The 21,559-nt window shown below is 40.9% G+C and overlaps 1 protein-coding gene across 1 annotated transcript; it reads right to left on the bottom strand.

Annotated features, from left to right (window-relative positions):
• Positions 1-6,128: 6,128 nt before the first annotated feature.
• On the bottom strand, positions 6,129-16,274 carry CDO1 (cysteine dioxygenase type 1). Its single transcript, XM_027881693.1, has 5 exons — positions 16,041-16,274; positions 13,709-13,786; positions 11,656-11,813; positions 9,067-9,236; positions 6,129-6,881 (listed from the first exon to the last, which is right to left on the bottom strand). Exons 1-5 carry the CDS (start codon positions 16,217-16,219, stop codon positions 6,852-6,854), a joined length of 615 nt encoding a protein of 204 aa, XP_027737494.1. The 5' UTR covers positions 16,220-16,274; the 3' UTR covers positions 6,129-6,851.
• Between the last annotated feature and the right edge of the window lie 5,285 nt (positions 16,275-21,559).

Here is a 21,559-nt window from a genome sequence, read left to right as displayed (position 1 = left end):
TTTGTATCATTTTCAACTCTGTGGAAAAGACCTGCACAAGTTCGGGACTTTTTGATTATGAAAGATGCTTTTATTGGATGTAATGGTTGTGACTTCAGAGTCAAAGATTCCTACAAAACATCTAATGTTATTTCTTTCAAAAGTGAGAGTGAACTTTTCCCATAAAGGCACACTTGATATTTCTAGGTCTTACTTCAACTATTTAGTCTTACAACAGAAGTGCAAGGTAACTGAATGATACATTACAGAGTCACAGAATGGTCTGGGTTGGAAGGGACCTTAAAGATCGCCTCTCTTCAACCTCCCTGCCATGGGCAGGGACATCTCTCACTAAGCCAGATTACTCAAAGCCCTGTCCAACCTGGTCTTAAGCACTGCCAAGAATGGAGCATCTATAGCATCTCTGGGCAACCTGTGCCAGTGCCTTGCCACCTTTACAGTAAAGAATTTCTTCCTAGCATCTAATCTAAACCTACTCCCACTTTGAGGCCATTCCCCCTTGTCCTATCAGGACAGTTCCTGATAAAGAGTCCCTCTTCAGCTTCCCTGTAGGGTCCCTGCAGATACTGGAAGGTTGCCATGAGGTCTTCATGCAACCTTCTCTTCTCCAGGCTGAACAGCCCTAACTTTCTCAACCTGTCTTCACACACATACATGCTCTTTTTTAGCTCTCCGTGGAAGATTATATTTATTCAGGCAGCTGCAGAAATGCAGATGAGCTAAATGAATGGGAGGCTAGCATGGATTTTCATGGATGGATCTGCCCTGTCTGACAGTGACCAATTTCTCTGTGCTTCAATTCCATTATAATTAAAGGACTTGATATTACTCATTTGTCAGGGACTTGATACAGTGGGAATAAATATGTTTAGGAGCTCAGGTGCTGAAGCAGTTAAGGCTATACAAATTACTTTGGCAAAATTTAGCTCATTTCATGATTCACAGTCTAATTATCTCTAATTCTTTCTGATTCACATTCTAATATCTATAACATGCTTCCATGAGTCATAGAGGAATGGAGTGAATGATATCACGTTACATATAAAAGGGCAACAATAATTTACATTTTTGTACTTTATGCTATTCAGTTTCATAGAGAACCTTGAGTTGTTTTCCTACCTGGTTTGAGAAATTTTACAATTGGAATATTGCACTGCTTTGCAAAATGCCTTAAATACTATGTCAACAAAAATGCCAAGCTTGGAAGTCTTAAGCTTAAGATGAATTAAGCTGGTTTTTTTCAGTGCTTTATGCCAACAGAGCAGGGGCCAACCCAAGGTTTTTATTTTTGCAAGGTATCAAAACCCCAAAGTAGGTACAACAAATTAAAGGACCTCCTTAATCTGTGTTTACATTGCAATGAAGCAATGAGGTGAAGTGTAAAAGCAGAGAGGCGTGCTATTTGTTTTAACTGATACAGTGATGCAGGATGAAGATTTTCCTCTTACATTTGCCTGTTGTCTGGAGACTCCTGCTGAACATGCAACACTGGCTGTCAAAGCTTTCCCAAAGCAGTACCTCTTCACTCATCAGTAACAATGTTCAGGGAGGAACACAGCTTGAAGTCTCGGATGATAAATGTAACCAGAATCAAGCACTCACTAATAATGGCTGTTTCAATCAATGTAAAACATTGTAAGTCAGCTGACAACGGCATTGCTATTCCAACCTGTATTACATAAAGATCTAGCCTGAAAAGATTATAAGGCTTCCTCCAGCATTTAAGTTTAAATAGGACTATTGTCCACATTTCTCTTGAAACAAGCTTTTACAAATGCTGTTTTTCTCCCTATGAATATGCTTGGTAAATATTCTCATAACAGCAATTCACAGAAGGCCCATTCACAGCCCTGGTTATATCAGAGAAATAGCTGTATGCCACAGGTCTGAGTGCCTCCCAGGAGGTTTTTTTCAATAGTCCAATGAAAGGTTCAAACCATATCTTCTATAACCACAGGTAACCAGGCCTCAAATGAACTTGATCTTTGCAGTGGCAACAGACCCTCAGCATTTATAGAGTAGTTCTTTAACATCCAGAGGTGTTTCTGCTCCTCAGAGTCACCCGTCCTTATGCCTGGGACGTGCACTTTCAGGGCCATGCACTGAGTGAGTGATCAACAAGAGGTCTCTGCACCTGGCTCCAAGCACTCACAATACTGTTTTGCAATTCTCTTAAGGGCAAAGCTGTATACCTGTGTTAGTATTTAAACAATGGAAGAAACATTTTTTGGCGATCTTGTTTGACCAAGTGCTCATTGCACACAGGTGATGTGTTGCAGGGACATTTTTTCCACTGGGGAGAGAAGAGGAAGTTAAATTTTCTGGCTGTGGCTCTCAGGGCTTGACTTGTAAGTAATTTACAATGAAAATCAAACACTTTGCATTCACAGTGTGATTTAAAAACCAAACAAAAATGAAAACCCACAGATACTGAGGGTCTAAATCTGAATTCTGACTGGTAGCAGAGAGCAGGATATAGCTGTCTTTTGCAGCTGAAGTTTTGTTTTCTGGTCAGGGAATATGTTTTTCTCATGCTAACTTTGTGATTCATGTGAATCTCAGGGAAACTGGCCAGATAAGAGTAGCATGTGCTACACAATCCTCTTATGTCATTCCTCTAATCTTTATGAATTAAAGAAGCAGGTTAATGAAGTTTCATCTCCTAAGAAATACATTAATTCACATGTAATCATCATGTTTTAAAATACTCTGCACCACCACTGGCCATAGGTCAACCAATTATCTAAATAGAACCTGCAAGAGAGCACAGAGGCCTGAAGGAGTAGAATAGGCATGAAAAATAACCCTAAGCAGGAGTCAGTGAACAGCATAGACACTTTATCTTGGTAGTTCAGAAAAGAATTTTTTCCTACTGGGAGATGAAGTGCAAATAAAGTTGATTTTAATATTATGTGTTCTTCTTAGCCTGCAATGAGACAGGAAAGAGGTACACCTTAGAGGTCAAGAGCTTAAGTTTTAAGATAAAATAATACCCTTATCTGTCTGTACCAAAGGTTTTTAGTGAATTGGAGAGTAAAAGCAGAGAGGAAACAGATTTGCAAAAGGCATAAGACATCTCATTACTTGTTAAAAAAGCCCTTAAATGTCTCTTGTATGGTATGCATGAAAGATCAACTAGGTCACAAGAGTTTGCCTATTCCTATTTTTAGTGGCCATTTTTCCCTGAAGAAATACAATATAGTGTTAAGTACCCATAGGGTTCTAAGATTTGAGATAAAATTATTGAATAAAACTTCATAGGAGCTACAAGTGACAGGAATAGTCTTGAAGAGTTGTTCCATGGTGGTTTTGCTGCCTTTACCAGACAGAGTGGATGGAGTACTCTCCATTCATGGAACATAGGACTAATATTCAAGGACAGCAAAGTCTTTCATGAGCTAAATGGGTGAGAGCAGAGCATATAGTATGGTTGAAAAGCACTGAGCTTCTGCTTGATTCGTTCTGCTCGTCTCTGCAAATAGAGTCACTGTGGCAGGTCAGCTCTTTTACCCTGGGGGAGTCTCTGTTCTTGCAAGACAGCTTTTTCTTTGTCATGAGAAGAGTGTGAAAAAATAATTATAGGGATTAGCTAGTGAGCAGCACATCTTTTAACTCTGTGTTTTAATGAAAAAAAAACTGTAATGGATGAGGGTTACATTTAAGGTGGATTTTGATTGTGGTGTGTTCCTCTATACATCGACAATGGATGATGATGAACAGACTCAGCCATCACCTAGGCTTAAATAACAAATTGAACTAATTTGTGCATGCTACAATTTTGTGTTGAGTTAGACACAAAGTAACTCTAGACTCAGTTATCTATAAGAACATTAAAAAACTGTGTTTACTCAGCAAAGGACCCTCTCTGAGCAACAAGTCCTGTTGAAGGCATTAGAGATCCCATATCTTAGTATGTGGAGAAAAAGAGCTGCTGACTTGCTGGTTATATGTATGTGAAACTCTCCCAGAACATACCCTGAAATTTCAGTGAATCTAGTCCTTATCACGGACATACAGGTAGGGATAACATTTCCATTCCTGAAGAGTCCCTGTTGTCATCTTTTCCTTTGTATATGGCATATACCTTCCAGATGATTCTTTACTACAGAGCTTTCCCATGTAAAATACGTCTTTGATAACCAATTTCTTTTCTGGCAGAATTTCTAATAATGACTCTCAAAACAAAAACAAAACCACCAAACCCTTGCAATTTGCTGAATTCTTGTAAATATTGCACTTTGCCCCACTCCTGGCATTACTTTGCCTCCTTATGTCTTGGTTAATGAACCAAATTATATATAGACTGAGTTCCTCCTGCTGTTCCAAACCTGAATGGTTTGGAGCAGTATTTCTTATCACTTAAGTATCTTAGCTGTAACCCAGGTAAATGTTAAATTCTCTCCAATTTACAGAGATGCTCCTCAATAGCACCTTCCCAGATGAAAGCATCTGAAATGCTAAACATCTGTTCATTGCCCAGTGAAAGGTAATTGTCATCTTACAGAACATTTCTACCTCATCAGATGGCCAGTTAACAGTGGTCCAAAGCTCAAGTACGTTCATATGCTAGGTTTAATACCTGGGCTGTTCACCCATAACACTGTGCAAATACTACTTTGCTATTAACTGGTTTCTATGTTTGCAACCAGCACAAGTTATATGAACATACTTGTGTAAGTGAAGAAGTGATTCTATATCTCATTGTATAATTTGATATTTGTTGATTAAATTCTGCTTTTGGTAGGTATTAGCTCTATGTTTGTGCTGTTCAGAGCTCTTGATACACAGCTAGTGCATAGGAAGTAGCAAAGGTGGTGCATGCTCTGTGGACTCTGGAACCAATCAGACATTTCTCCCAAGTTTTCCTGTATTTGTACTTTTTATGTTGGGCAGACTACCCCCCCATATGTTTCTAGTGTGGAGGACATAAGTACTGGGTAAGTACCTTCTGAAAAACTGACGTTCCTGTATTATTCTATGTGATGTGTGATACCATGTTTACTATAGTTAAACAGTGTTTGGGACAACTTGGGTAGACTTTTGTTGTCATTTCTGCCTGTGTTTTCTCTGTCTCACTTGCAAGGTGTATGTGTGGCTAGCTGGAATACTAGCTGGGGTTCTGTATCTATGGTACATCTAGCTGCTGTCATCACTGTGCGTCTTGGCTGTCTCTCTGATTTTTCCATTCCCCTTTCAGTTCCCCTGACCTGACTGAACATGTAGTCTACAAGCTATTGGATTTGTTCTTTAATATTTCCTAGTAAGAAAAAACTTGATGAATATGCTATATTTTAAGTTAGTTGAATGAAACTGCTAATTTTCTGTGAGAAGGATGAAGAGAACAAGAGGCAATGGGGGCAATTAAACATAAGGGTTTTTTGCTAAGAGGGTGGTAAAACACTGGAAGGGTTTGCCAAGAGAGGCTGTAGTGCTTCAGTCCTTGTAGATACTCAGATCCCAATTGGATGTAGTCCTGAGCAACCTGCTGTAAGAGACCTTGCATGAACAGGGTGCTGGACTGCCAGTCTCAGCTCATCTCTGACGTTGTGACACTCTCACAGTAAGGTATAGGTTCATCCAAAACCGTTACATTGTTCAAACATTTCTTGAAAATTTGCACAGCCTTCTTGGAAATGGGGTCTCATAAAGTAAATATTTTCTGGGCTTGTCAATACAGAGGGAAATATGTGACTCATCTAAAACCAATACGGCTAAAATTTAAAGTGCAGTCTCTGAGTAACCAGCAGTTGCCTATAAGACTACAAGAATTCCACACATTCTCCACTTGTCATATGTTATTAGATTCATTAAACGAATGGGATACCCTCAGTGCAGGCAGCTCTACTGATTTTGATGTGTTTAATTACAGTTAACTCCTTTCAATATGGTTCTTTCTTTCTGACTAAATCTGGAGGATAAAACTAAGCATCAGCAAACTCAGTGGCAGAACTCCCACCAACTTAATTGGAGTCAGGATTCCTTGCATGGTTGAAATACTTTCAGCTTTTTTAAGTCTTTTCTAATAGTGTATTGCTTGGAAAAGATCTAGATGTTCATGAGGAATGTGGGTTTTAGTAAAGTGTTATAAATATTTTAGTCAACAGGAGAAAAATGCTGAAACACTGAAATTTGTGCACAAATCCAGTTTTATTTCAGTTTTATTCTTCATTAACTGTACAGAACACTTTGGGAACTGGACATTAGCTGAACTAAGTATGATTAGTCTTGTTAAAAGCCAAATCTCTGTGCAATCAATTTGAAAATAATTGTGCATGAAGCACTTCTCTGCTCCTATTTAAAACAAGATCTGAAAAATTAAATTGTAAAAAATAAAAATAAAAAATGCACGAAACTATCAAGATGGCTTAGAGCATTAAAACATAAAAGACTTAATTAAAAAAAAAGCCTCTGTTAGTTGTATCTAGTGTACATAAGTACAAGTGACTGGAAGCTTAGAAGTTTATATAGTTACTAATTACATGGAGAGCATACATACCCATAGGTCTATTGAGAAGTGTCAGATGATGTTTAAAAATCCTATTTCTGATATTCTCAGTGTGATATAAAAAGTGCAGTTAAAAAGAGGCTAGAATTAGAAAACAAACTACTAAATTGCGACAGAAGACTGAGACAAGGCATCTAACCGCTGAAGTAGGTTATGGCACTAGTGAGCTTAGTGTCCCATAATCAGCATTTGCTCGAGGAAACTGCAGGTGGCCTGGAAGCTGCCCTACTGTACTCTTCAATGTACAAGGTATCAAAATATATCTGGCTGTCGACCTTAGCCATGCAAGTCTTCTGTCCCTGGTTAAAGATTCAGCAGGTCTTAGGCAAATGGATGCTGGTGCTTCTCAGTTGTTCTCCTGTGGCACTGCTGTTGCCTAAAAGGAAAGAGATTGTTGTTTCGGGAAAGAGACAATCACTGCCTATTTCACAGTCTTGTCAGGGACCTTTGTTTCCAGAGTAGCTCAGGACCTTAAAATTCTTACAGCTTTTATTTTCAGGGCTCCTTGTCAGAGTTTCATGAAAGGCACTATGTGCCTGACAGAATCACCCTGTTCATAGGCTTTGTGTGACCATGACTGACTAGGGCAGAACCAACTCCTGAGGAGTGCTTCGTCCTTTAGGCTGTGTTCTCTCCCTGATAATCTACTCTACTTCATTTTGACATAAACTGCTTTAATGTACAGCTCGGAAGACAGGTTGTAGAGAGATATACCACCTCCCCCCAGCAAAATTCCTGGCAGTGGGAACTGATGGGCTGTGACACGGAAGACAAAATCAGTTGTCCCTCAGTGAACTTTCCTATCGGTGTTCTCATGGTATGAACCTGAACTATGCAGTTATTTCCAAGGGCAAGTCCTTTGACACATATACTATTTTTATTATTAGGCCTATATAACTAATAATGTATTTACGGGAGAGCTAGTTAATCAAGACTTAATCATGGCCAGAAGTCATTAGGGATTTACCTTTGTGTTTTACCCGCAAAATAATTAAGACAAAGAGGAAGCAATGAATGTGCTTTAGTTAGGCAGATCTCCTCACTCATAAAAGATACACATTACACACTATACAATATATACATGACATTAGTCTCCTGGTATCTTTTAATTTATAGCTCTCTGTCTTCCTATGTCCTTTTGTGATCTGGGAAGCAGAAGAAAGTTTGCTTTTCCAGTCAGTTTTCCAAAAACTAAGTCACTGAGACTAGAAGGGTTTTGTAGAATGAAGTAATTTCAGGCAGCGGGATGGCCCAGTCTTGCTACCACTTTCTCCCTTACTGGAATTCCATTTACAGGAACTCCTGAAAAATACCCAGTGATTAGTATTTACCTCTTTCCTGTAAGCCAGATCCAGTTTCCCACAAAAGGTACAAACAGTGCCAGATGGTTAAGATCAGAGTAGAAAAACAGTCCAAGTCAAAACATCTAGTTTCACTTTCTTATATACTTCATATTCAATAAAGACTTAAAACAAAAAGCAAAAAAGCAAACACTAAATCCTTGCATTAATTTTGTTCAACATTTTCCCACAATAATTAATCTTTAAAATCTGAATTATAAATTCAGGTTTACTTTCTCAAAGACCTTTCAAACTCTGAAAGATCAAAATCTGTGCTTCAGCTGTTTGGTAATGTGACAGGCTTCAAAGAAATAATTTACATGGTACTTGTTAACTATATAGAACTTTAACTGGATCTTACTAAGGACTCGCTCTAGAAAACTCGTGAACACTGAATTTCTGGCTTCAGTGGAAGATAAAAATATTTAGAATCTAACAAAACAGTTTTAAGACCTCTGTGGCTGAACATCAGGAATCAGTCCTTTCTCCGTGTATAAGTAGTTATATTTCCCAATGCATGCAATAATGCTGAAAGGAATCCTGTTAACCTCTCCCAGATGTCCTAGTTTGGTTACCCCAAAAACCTTAAGATTTCTTTCCCATCCAAATAAAATTTCATGCCATTGCCTAAGAATGCAGACAACAACCAGCCTCCTCTCTCTTTCAGAACAAATCTTACTGTGTGAAAACTGTGATTTTAAAGACTTACATTCATTAGAGAATTCTGTACATTACAGTAAACTATAAGGTTTAAAACCTCTGACTTGAAATGTGATGCTTCACCTTTGGCAGAGCAATTTAGTCAGGAAATGTTACACCTGACTAAAGCTGTCCAGAACAACATAGCTACTTCACAGTTTTCCGTTGACTAGGTTGCATTTACAGTCATTTGCTGCCTGAAGATGCTTAGCTAACAGCAAACTTCTCATTAATCTTCCTCTCTGCTCAGAACTGATCTCCTGATGACGAAGGGAAGGCAAGCTACAAAGCAGGGAACTACACACATGGGAAGTGCAAACTGACAAATCAAGCTGTACTTGGAAACAGGTTTTATGCTGATCCTAAATGGGGATGCCTCGTGAAGAGCAGAGCTGCTGGACCCCCTGCCTGTCCTGGGGCACTAGCACCCTGCCCTGTGTAGGCAGGAAGGCAGCCCTGGCACTGTCCCTGCCAGGGCTCAGAGCCCAGTTCTAGGTGAGGAGCATGTTATCTCATACTTACACAGACAGTCCTTTCCCCATACTGGCTGTAGAAGGTCATTGTGACTTTGTGCTTGTGTCCAGTCCTCTGATCAAAGGTGTTACAGGTGTCAAAGGGTGGGCTGTACAAGTGCAGGCTAACGGCAGTCTCCGTGTGGCTTATGTTCTCCACGCGGTGCAGGCCAATGGAGTCTACACCAGCCAGGGCATGGAACGAGAAATTGTGTTAGCAGGAAGATCTAAGGAGATCTTAATTGCCTGGAAAAATGCTTTCTAAACTGAAACTCATGAGCAACTAGGCATGCCTGCACTTTTATGGGCAACAACAAACTCACTACAGGGAATTTGACTCCTGTTCTCCAGCACATATTTCTAAATACACTGATAATTCCCAGTGAGTTACCACCTTCCACAGTTCTAGATTATCTACCACAGGATAAAGGCTAATAGGAATCCTAAGAAACTTAAGGAAGACCATGCTGTCAGTAATTTTCTAGCTCTCATTTCCAAGGGACTTCATTTACCACTCTAGGAAAGCTGTTGATATAGATGCTTCAGAAGCAGCAAGGTTTGTGTTTCTAAAAATTAGTAAGACATTTTATGGGGAAAAAACCCTTTGTACTGCTAATTCTTACCCAAGTAAGACAGATATCAGTCACAGTAAAATAGCTGCATGCATTTGGGGCATGGACTTATGCACAGGGGTACAGTCATCTTCTACTGTAGGCAAGTTTCCTAATTAATCCTCTCAGTTTATTGGTTTGGAGAACAAGCTTTTAATTTGTTCTTTTGGATAAGGTGGCAAATTAGTAGTGACTGTTATACTTCCAGTCATAACTGAATAGTAAACATAGGTGAAGATGCAGCAAAATGAGGCACTGTATGTTGTGTGTTTATCACATTGGTGGAATAGAAATCAAGCTATTACATAGAAATATAAGGTATGAAGACTCACATCCATGAAACAAAGGACTTCCATTCTACACTGAAGTGGTGGGTTTGAGTTACTTAAAAGAGACTTTGAATTTAGGTTTATGATCCTGTTGTAAAAACAACTCAGGCTTTTGTACTTGAATATTTTTATGTAATACCTAGACCTATATTGTGCAACATAGTCTTGATGCCCTGAGAGTCATTAGTGCACTCTGAACTCTGATACATTTGAAAGGTAAGCCCTAAGTGTTGTTAACATACTTTATCTAAATAGAGGATGCAGTGTGGGGGGGAAAGTCCTAAATCTGTGCTCATCATTGGGGAACCCAAATAAAGAGAGTTTAGTGGGTTCTAGCATGTAAATTCAACACCAACCAAGAAGTATGCAACAGAATCATGAAGGCATTTACTATTGATGTAGTTATGGTGATCAACACACTGTCAGTGTTTTCCTTCTGCTTGTTTAACACATTATGTTTAAACCAAAACATCTGTTATGAAACATGGCAGAGATCCAAACTGCCTCAGAGAACTGAATATCAAATTTTAAAAACAACCAAGGAAGCTTTGGATCAGATGCACTCAGTGTGTAATTGTTTGCATAGAAAAGAACTCCATAGGTAAGAAAAACTGATGGAGTTTGAGAACCCAAGTCCCTGCCATGGGAACATCAGCAGATGTGTCAAGATCCTTCTTGCATTTCCTGTCCTACTGATTTTGTGCACTTAATGTGGCATACCTTCAACAGAGGCCTGCAGAACACTAGTCTTTCTTCCCCATTGACTTCACCCTTACTAACTCCATAATCGAACAGGAGGCTCCCTCCAACTGGGAAGTTCCCAAATTCAATCCCACAAGGTGTGTCCTCGGGTGTCTAACCCGTGACATAAAAGGCAGATGACCCTCTTTGCTGATGTTCTGTTGAACTCATTGCCATTCAGCATGAAGTGCAGTGTCTTTCGTAGCACCACAATACATTATACCCAGGTTGGCCTCCAGCATAACACAGGGTGGTAATAGCTACAGATACATGTGATGGCATGGATTTAGGAACCTACGCAGTCTTACTGGAGTCCTCATCATTCTCAACACCTGTATAATCAGGCAAATGTTTTGTAGATTGAGAATTTCAATCCTGCTGACACTGCAGTTCAACACTACAGTCTTTTGTTGATTTGCACAAGAAGTAGCATTGAGAATGGGAGCCTCTGCTCTTGGCTTATCAATTTATTTCAGACAGGTTTTACATTTTTGACATAGATTTTGCATGACTGTGGGAAAAGATTATTTCTTTGGGAAAAAAAAAACAAGGCTCTTAAGCTCTCTAAACTTTTGTTCTCTTATTTCTTGGAAAATACTATTCAAAGTCTAAGTAAGAAATTTCAGATAGTTATTAGAAGCATGGTGATGAAAGCCTGCTTCATCTAGGTGAGATGTCAAGCATATTAGAGAGTTAGGCAATTACTGCAATGTCTTAAGAGTGAGTTAAAACAACATTTTTGTTGTGGTTGTTTTACTGAATCTAAGTACAGATTTGTGCAGAATCTAGAGAGTCACATTCTTAAACTCTGCATAAAGTATTATACTGTTAAAGGTAAGAGACTAGAGGGCAGATGAACTCTTCTTTTAGGAATAGGACTCATGATAGGTAGTTGCCAAAACAAGCTTAATAGCTTACCATTAATGTAGGCACATTGATTTTCCCTCAAAACACGTTCTGATTTCTTAGTCATTTCACCATTCCCTTTTTTCTCAGGCCATTCAAACAGAGTCTCCTTTAGATTTCCCTGGAGGATCTTCATAAAGCAGTGTGAGTCAGTGTGATCATGGATGCTGCTATATATGTAAAAAGAATAACCAAACTCAGTGTGGTACGCTTATTTAATTTCAGTAAAACAAACAGGACAGATGACATAGCACGTTGTACTTGGACAGAAGCCTTAGAATGAAATTCCGTTGCACAGGGGTCATGCATTAAGGTATGCCTACTTAAAACTACTACTTTAGAAATGTATTGAGACAAGCTTGCATACAGCTGGATTAGAAGAATAGCCAGATATTGATCAAACCAAGACTTTGACACAGAGAAATACAAAGAAAGTCTAGGGGAAGAAGTAGGACTGAAAATTTCTTCAGAACACAAAAATTCTTCTGTACCAAGAAACAAAACGATGCTTCCACCATGATCCCAGGCAGAGGCTGGTATAAACTTGCAAGTATACCTCATATTTGCTCCAAAACCATGAAGAGATGAGCTATATGGTCCCCTTACTGCTGGGGTGCACAGACATTGCTGAAGAAAAAAATGCTGTACTTCTCACTCTGATAGTATTAAGTACAACCAGCTACACTAACCTGTTTATTTTCCTGTCAAGACATGAAAAACCAGCAGAATCTGATTTGTTTGTTTACGTGATCTATCTTCTTGCCCTGAAGTGTGTTTTAATTACTGTATTTAGAGACTGTATATGGGCTAGATATGTAGTTTGGTTTTGGCTTTTTTTTTTTCTTTTAAATACTGGACTGATTGTTATAGAAGTCAAAGGGATTATGACAAACGGAGAGCTCTTCACTTATCAAGGGCAAGGAAGAAGAGGAAATTTGATTGCCCTGGAATGAGTTTCAATGAAAAACTTTGTACTAGTACATTACTGTTTCTGGTAAACAAACAACGGGATTTGTTACAAACTGAGATGCCAAGAGACCAGAGCTTGCTTCAGGCATAGAACAGATCACAAATGCCACGTCGTCATGATCCTTACACAAACCATGAGAAAATCTGATCCTCTTCATGTAGGAAGCAATAACAACTAGTGGTCTCAGTCTAGCTCTAGCAAATTCTCATCCAACTCAAACACAGTTTGACACAAATTACAGGCTTTATGGGAATAGCCCAGGAGGAGTAGAGGTTGTGGGCTCAGTTCCTATATCCCTTTGAGTATGACGATATGGCATCTCCTAAAGAATACTGTAAATGTTCAACTGCAACAAACAAAAAACCTGTTCCAACATCTCCTTAGGTTTTCTATTTAGAAGTAAGAATATCCAGTCAAAACACACAAATTTTGTTATTCCCTATTTTGCTTTAACCTATTTTGCTTTCCATTTAAGACCCTCCAAGAGACAGATCCTGCCCTCACACTGTGTAGGACTACACAACCATGTGTACAATCTGTGTACACAACTCAAGAGGCCACATCAGCAGTGTGTCTGTTTTGAAGGAGGAGATGGGATACGTGAACCTGAAGAAAGCCAAACACTTCTGAAAAGGGGCTCCCTCCTCACCATCTGCAGTCCTAACCCAGATTTACTTTTCTGATCTTGTCACAGAGGCAGATTTAAACAACATGAGAGAACAAAGACTGTTTAAACTGTACCCAGTTCTTCTTCTGCAACTGAGTTATATGTGTCTGTTGTACAGGACAGGTTGAACAGGGTCTTATCAGCCACTGTATTTTTGGAGCTAAAAACTTCCTCTGACAAAAGGGAAGCTTTGGTGGAAAACCAGAACGCTTTAAAAAGAGTGCTTTAAAAATGGCCATGAGGTACGAACTTCCAAAAGTTACAGCAAATATTCAGGACTGCTATACCAATAGGAGCTCTGCACTGCTTAGTTTCCAGACACCTTCTGATAACTCCCAAAGGGTTGATTATGTTTCTCTATTTTGTGTGACAGTGAAAGACATGGTGGATTTATACGTTTGCTGAAACCATAGTCATTGAATACAAACCTGCCATGCCCTTCACCCCAGCACAAGATCATCAAGTTGAACTTTCCATTTCCACTGTCCACAAGATTTCTTGTATACCTGAAATACAAAGTGTTTGCTCTTTAGTGTGCTGATATGCCTATAAAAGAAAAAATCTTACAAATAAGTTTGTGAAAGAAGATTGTGACATATAAAAATACCTTTTCCTTTTTTTGTTCTTAAAATGCAATTTTTACTTAGAAAACAATGAAATTGTATTTCTAACTTTTTTTGTTTTGTTTTGTAAGAATTGTTTTTCTAGGAAGGAGAAAGAAGCACATATATAATATTTTAGAATCATATTTCTTTTGCGTTACATAGATGATTGGAGTTCGGGAACCGTGAGTCTGAGACTAAAGTAGTAGACAGGATCAAATCAAAATAGTTATTGAATGAAGTCACTTCAGCAGCTGGCTTATAATTAGAAACAGAGGACTGCAATGAAACAAGAAAAATACATAGTTACATTCTTCTGCAGCTCCTTTTCTGATATTCTTGGCTTTCCTTCTGTTACACAGCACTCTTTTGTACAAAGCCAAAAAAACTGAAGAATGAAGATGTCAGGCTTCCTGTACATGGTCCTCTCACTCTGTTCCTGAAAGTTCCATTTCTTGTACTGTAGCATTTTTGTGTGGATAAAGCACCTGTGAGGAAACTTTTGCCAGCATCTACTTCTAAACAAAGTTTCTCAGAGCAAAATTTCTTTAAAAAACTCCTTATGTTTGTTCCTTTATTCTCTCCTGCAAGCCTCCCCTAAGCTGCTGCTCATGTTGTTCAATTGAAAAGGTCACTGGATAAAGAACTGGGATTTTGCTCTATACGTTACTTTACATAGTGTGGCTCTTTTGATCTGGGGCAGGCACTTCCAGCCGATATGGTACAAGCAATGTAGTGGGACCTTCACATTTCAATTTAGCTGTAGTCATGACTATTTGCACTTCACTTTGCCAAGCAAAGAAAATATTTATGCGGATGATGGGACACCTCAGCCTCTCCTGAAGGATGTAAGCAAGGGCGCACAGAAAGTGCACTGATATCAGCTGAATGCTTTCAAATTAGCATTCCCATAAGACGAGTCTATTTTGCTCACAACAAACTACTTCCAAAGCATAACATGTATGTCTATACACTGCCTCTCACTACATCCACAATCTGTGTAAATATCAGGTAGACATATTTTTTCTATGATGTCAGAACACAAGCAGTCAATGCTACCATTTGACTGAACTTTTCAAGTGCTTTTTATTTTTTTTCTGTGCAGAAGCTCTGGCAGACTATAAGTAAACAAACAAACAAATAAATAAATGTTACCATGCATTCTTCTACAGTTAACACACTTGTTTGTCCTGATGCTTAATTTTGCTATGTTCTGTTACAAATCTCAAGATTTGTCCTAAATGGAGGATGGTCAAAACGAGGTGAAAGGAGGCTAAAGAAAAGTCAAGCCAGAATGATGCTTGCGTAATAGCAAGGTTAAAAAGGAAAAGTTTTGGGGTGAGGGGTGTATGTTTGGTTTTTGGTTGCTTGGTAGTTTTTTCTTTCTTTTATTTTTTTTTTTAAGGAAACACTGGAACAAAATGCATTTACCTTGTCATTTAATACAGATAAGCCAACAATGACAGGAATAAATCAGTTGTGAACAAAGTTGGAGAGGGTTAAAACCCTAATTTGTATTTTCCTTCCTACTGGCGAGCAGCAAAAAGACTCGACCTGCACTACGCCGCAGAAAGACGAGACCGGAGCACGGGGGCCCGGTAAGGCAGGACACGCAGCCACGGACACTCAACCCCCACTGCGCTGGTCACTGAGCCCCCTCCCAAGCATCGGCGCAACACTCGCGCAGCCGATGTGCTTCGCCCGCGTTCTTTCCCCCTCTTTACTTATGTATTTATTCGTCTATTCCGGTTGCTTAGGCACGCTTCTCTTCTCTGTCGGGACATCCCCGCGGCCGAGGCGGTGCCGCGCCCCGGCGGTGCCCGGGGCAGGACCACAGCCGGGAGCCGCCGGGGCCGGTGCGAGCCGGGTCCCCGGGTGCGGGCCAGCGTCCCCCGTGCCGCCGCCCGGCCGTGCCGCCGGTCCCGCCATTGGCCGCGGCCGCCCCACCCGCTCCCCGCCCCCGCCGCCTCCCGGCTCCGGCGTGTGCCCCCCGCGCCCCCCGGCCCGGGGCCTCTGCCCTTCGCCTACTCGGAGGGGCTGCCGGCTGAGCGTGTCCACCCTGCGTCCCGCTGGTCCCCGGTGCCTGTCCGCGGCTCTGCCCCACCGCCGGCACCGCTTGCGCGGCCCGAAGGGCTCCACGTTCCGCGCTGTTCTCTACCTGTATTGGTCGAATTTGGCGTATTTCAGCCACTCTTCGGGATTGCTCTCGTACGACTCCATCAGAGCCTGCACCTCCTCCACGCTGACTTTGTCCTCGGCGAATATCTGGTGGAGGATGCGAACCAGCTCCTCCAGACTCCCCGCCTTCCACATCTCGGTCTGCACCGGCTGCTCCATCGCCGCCGGTCGCTGCCGTGCCGCCGCCAGCCGCTGCCCCTGCCCGGCCCCCGCCGCCTGCCTTTATGCGCCGGGAGGCACGGCGGGAGCCTACACCGCCCCGGCGGGCGGGCCCGCGGCCAGCGCGCCCGTCCCCGTCCCCGGGTGCGCGGCCACCGACCCCGGCGGGCGGGGGCAGCGGGGGGCGGTGGCACAGGCTGCTCGCACTGCCAGCGCTGCTGCCCGGGCAGAGCGGGCTTGGTCGAGCCGGCAGGCGCCCGGCGCTCCCGTGTCCCCGGTAGGAGGAACGGGAGAAGGGGCTGTCGCTGCCGTGCGGAAAGCATCTCTCCCTCTCCCAGCCAAGCCTTTTCATCCCTTCTCGAGAAGGTCTGCGGCTTACAAAGCCTACCTCTGCCTCCATTGCTTACACCATAGGTTGATTTGAGCAATACATCTAGGAGCTCTGTTGAAAAGCAAAACAAGGCACACAGCTATTTGAATCACACAGAAAATTGCTGTGTGAGGCGGAGGTTTCCCACAGACAGCCTGCCCGTTGAAAGTTCTTTTTCTTGAAAGCCAGGGCACTCTGGAATCACATTTAGAGCTGCCGTGACCACTAGCAGTCAGAGTGACATCTAGAAAAAGTGAATGGGACAAAAGGCCATGCTAAGACAACTGACGGTCCTTGCAGCCCTCACTCTGTCAAACCCATATACTGGCAGTAGAGCAAGCAGATGCCATGCCAGCGATCTTCCTTTCCACTTAATAGAATGTTTATTAGTCATGAATTGGGGCAACAGATTTCACTATACACCATAGAACTGTGTTTTAAGAAAATCCGTCTTTTCTTTCCTTTAAAAAATAAAAAGGAAATAAAAAAATAGTTCAGCTCTTTAGGTCTGCCTGATGATTGTGGAGCTGGAAGTAAGCAGATTGGTGATGTGGGCTGCTGTAGCTCTCTGAAGCTTAGAGGTGCTCACAACAGTGGCAGCTCACGATTTCCCTTAGAGTTACATTGAAGGATTTCTAGTGTGCCTGTTTTCCCTCCCCTTTCCCTGACCTGTACATGAAATAGGTGTGACAAAAAGAAGCATCAGTAGATACAGCAGAATAGTAGATATGGTAGAATACAGTAAATATAATGTGAGAGGCTGTATGAATTTTTGGCTTCACGGCAGTTAGGAATACTTTGCCACTTTTAAATAGGGCTCGGATCTAGCACACTGAATATGACTGAATGTACTGAATAGGTCCACTGTCAGCCATCACTCCAAAACTTGTCTTGGCACACAGAAATCAGACCCTACCTTATGGGGGTGGGTGGGTGGGTGGGTGGGTGTGTGTGAAAGAGAGAGAGAGAGAGAGAGAGAGAGAGAGAGAGAGAGTGAGAGAGAGAACTGTGATAATTTCAAGCAGATTTTCAAAGGTCTGACAGAACCTAAGACTACCCAAAATCTCTAAAAAGCAACCAGGACACCCTGGCATTGATCTATATAATTTATTTCAAAGACAGAATTCATATTATTTTTGTGGTTGTCAGAAGCACCACCCAAAAGGAACAGAATGTCTTACAAGAGTGAGTTGTTTTAAGGATCATCAAAATGGATGCTGAAATGAATGGTGAGGTATGTTTTCAAATATTTTGTCTTATTCTGATATTCTCATTCTGATATATCCGATGTAAATTATTTTTCAGCAGTTACAATATCTCTCTGCTTATTTGTACACCTATGGGCTTGGTGCTATTTCTCTGATATTTAGATCTGGGGCAAAAAGAGAATTATGTCTCTGCTGTTAATCCCTGAAGCCTCAATACTTTGATTCCTTTGCCACAACATTGATGGGATCATTAGTGATGCTGTCAAATACCACTTGTAAAAGCAAAAGGATATTTCATATCTTCTGTAACAACTAAGGGAGCAGGCTGGATCTGCTTATTGCAGTTACAAACTGCTGCTGTTTATTACAGCTCATCTATATTGCTGTCATTTTATTTGCTCCTATTCAAAAGTGTTTAGATTCTCATTTTCAATCATTCAACATTACATGTTGGTCCTCAGAAGTTCTATAGGAGTTGATTACTTGATTGCATGAACACCATAAGGAACAATATTCATGTCCCTACAGCTTTTGTTAATAACCTATTGACAGAAATGGCACAAGGATCTGAGCACATACAGCAGTCATTGAAAATTTAAAATAAGAGAGCATTGTAATCCACACAGCATGGAACTTGTTTTCACATTATAAAGGAGTGTGCAGGATTTTATGCACTTTTATTGCTGGAAATCATATACCGTTAGCCCTGTAGAAATTAACTGTTGCAGGTATTTCTGAACTGTCCTATTAAAACCTTGTCTTGGAAAATGGGAGTTTGGGCTTTAATCGCAAAACCTTTGCTTTAAGTACAAATGCCAAACCACCCAACTGTTACCCAGAAGACAGGTGTAAGCAGATCTAGCAATCATTGGCATGACATCTAACCCCAAGACAGACTTCCCAGGTGAAGCACCCAAACACATACTGCATCTCCTGTTGGGGTACAGCTCAACAGGTTTTCTCACACTTTATTGAGGAAAATCTTCAATTAAGATTGATGGAATTAATGAACCCTAGCATTAAAAACTTTGCACCATATATTGGGCCCAAATATGTAGCTTGTGACTGAAGACTTTACTATACATCTTGTAACTCCAAATAAAAGTTGTGGGGTGGCTTAAACTGGGATCCTCTGGTCCCTGACCAGACTCTTGTGGCAAGCAACTATGCTGTGTCTCTTTGGTCTGTTAGTCTGGCCAGATAATAGCACTTCAATCCAATAAGGAGTATTTAAATCTCCTCCTCCAGACAGAATAGCTTTTACCCTTTTACTAAATCACTTCTTTATTTAGTCTCCGTCCACTTAAGTCTTTTTATGATTGTAGAGATAGCTTTTTAAAAAGAAAATCTGGATCAGCAGCTGTAGTGCAAGTTTTGGGGCCACATGACTCTAGGTAGCCATGATTCAATGCAGCAGTGCAGCTGTTCCTCAGTCATATAACCTGGAAAGTGAGATTGATCCCTTGGTACTTTACAGATTTTGCTGCAGAAGCTGCCGCAGACACTGCAGTTCTCAAGAAAAGCTTGAGAAGAAACTGTATCAAATATCATGCAGTGAAACACCCTCAGACTGAAAACATGCAGTAATCCATGACTGAAATGAGGACACCACATACAAACTCATGCCATACATTGAAAATACCTACAACTACTAAATGGCATGTGCACTGCTAAAGTAAAAAACTAAAAAATGACAAACCAAACAATGTGGTGAAGAGCAGCAAAGCATTAAACCACACAGCACAGAAAGGACTCTTAGAGGAAATCAATTTGATTCACTTTTGCTGGGACATTAGTGCAGCATGCACAGCTATAAATAAAATATAAAATATTGACATTTCTCTCCATGAGAAAAACACTTGAAAATAAGTTGCTGTTTCTTTCAGTTGTGATATTTATATGAGAAAGTTAAAGTGCTGCCTAGCCTTCACTGCAGTGGCAATATTTATTGTGTAGTTTTGTTTGGAGCCCTTTTTTCCTTTGAGGTTTCCTGTTTCAGAGCTGAAGGGCTCTTAATGTGTTTTAGTTCCCAAGAGCTGCTAGGGTTATTAGTTCTGTTACCAAACTGAGCTTGAGGGAAAGACATTTTTGTCTGCTTTAATGTCATATACTTGCAATGGATTTTTGCAATTGGAATATGTAACTCCAGCCTTTTTTTTAAGATTAGACCCTCAATGGAACTATATTTTAACACTGTATTGTCTCAAGTTTAATTGATATACAGACACATATAAATAATTTGCATGTGAAAATATTCCATAGGATGATACAAAGCAAGATTGCTAAGACTCTTACACTTACTTTTTTTCTTTTTTTTTAAAGAATGTTCATCATCTACTTTTAATAAAGAAAAGTATGAGTGAATTTAGACGTACAGGTAGTACTTCATCACCATCTATAATCTGCATCCTTAATAAAAAATATTGCTGAATGTAGCTATTGGTAGGCATTTAGAGACAACTGCATTGAGGAAAACTCGAGAACCATTCAAAAAATGTTGCAGTATATAAAAGAATGCAGAAGTTTTAACGTTGTTAAAGTGAACATGCTCCCAAAATGGCTCTGTAACTCTCTGTGTAAACCCTTCTCCTTCCCAAGATTCCTCACTCTTACCTGTATCTTCGGAATGTCTAAGAGATAACTGGAAGCTCATCTACTGGTTGTTAACCCTTTCTTGTAATTGGTTGGTTTGTAAGACCTCCTAGACTCCCACTAGTTACACTGTAATCCCCCCAAAGGTATTTAAGCAATTACCAGAACAATAAAGCTCTCTGCCTGCTCTCCCTGCTTGATGCTGGTGTCCTGTGGTCTCTCTGGAGGCCATGGGGCTCCACGTGGGTAGGGGGAAGGGAGGGAGCACCGATCCCCTCCAGGACTAGGGGTAAAAGGAAAAATCTCTTGCCTGGGGTTTCCTCTCCCTATCCACCTTCAACGTTCGTCACATGGCGATCCAACGTCAGGCATGGTTGACCCCCGTGAAGAGGAGGCAACTTCATTGCAGAAGGTGTTGGGATCTGCGTTGGCCAAACGCTTGGAGTGTAGCATCCCGGTGTCAGGATTTGGGCCTCGTCAACCTGACTTCACCAGAAGGTAGGGGCAACTCTAGCACCGTCCTTTTCCCTCTAACCCTGAAACTATTACAAGAATGCACGCACTAATCTCTTCCAGAGAGAAAAAAGAAAGCTTAAAAAAAATTAATTTCCCTTGGCAAGTCATTTAAAAAGGACTGCCTTAAGGCTTCAGTGTTTGTCAAAAAAAAGTTCCTAGATTGCTCCTGAAGTTTTAAGAGTGACAATTGCTTTTCTTCCCAAAGTTTAATTTTTCTCAGTGTGCATAGCAGGGATCAAATCCCATCTGAAATCAGCACTGTGTACCTAGCAACAAGTACTCCAAGGACTGATCCCTGGCACAGAGGCCAGCTTGCAAAGGACAGTTCACATCCACATTATTTACCTCTCAAGCTCCACAGCAGGCTGATCACGTCCAAAGTGCCCACCAGGAGTGGTACCTTGCCAACTCTCGAACTGTGCACAGGCAAAAATCTGTGCCAGCAACTGTTCTAACAACTAACTGTACAGATGACTGAGCTACAGTGCCCCAGAAAATCTCCTGGCACTACCAAGTCTAGTGACATAGATGCAGTGTGACAGGCTTGACATTAAGCCTTTAACATACTTATTTTGGTCTCTCCTTAGTCAATAGCTGATTCATTCAACCTTTCTTAACCTTCCATTTTACGATGAAACAATCTCTAAATGAGTT

This window comes from Empidonax traillii, unplaced genomic scaffold (assembly GCF_003031625.1).
Source record: "Empidonax traillii isolate 1590-97213 ecotype Southwest subspecies unplaced genomic scaffold, ASM303162v1 scaffold7:size3022706, whole genome shotgun sequence".
In the NCBI taxonomy this organism is placed as follows: domain Eukaryota; kingdom Metazoa; phylum Chordata; class Aves; order Passeriformes; family Tyrannidae; genus Empidonax; species Empidonax traillii.
The sequence above is the reverse complement of the archived record's forward strand: the minus strand, read 5'-3'. Positions and strand labels throughout refer to the sequence as shown.

Bases quoted from the DNA above. Each gene is read 5' to 3' on its own strand.
- CDO1 (XM_027881693.1), bottom strand. From the start codon at position 16,219: ATGGAGCAGCCGGTGCAGACCGAGATGTGGAAGGCGGGGAGTCTGGAG. The intron at 11,814-13,708 runs GTTTGTATTCAA...TTACATATATAG, and splicing joins TGGGGTGAAGGGCATGGCAG to CAGCATCCATGATCACACTG. The intron at 6,882-9,066 runs GTAAGTATGAGA...CTTTCCTTTTAG, and splicing joins ATGGGGAAAGGACTGTCTGT to GCAACAGCAGTGCCACAGGA.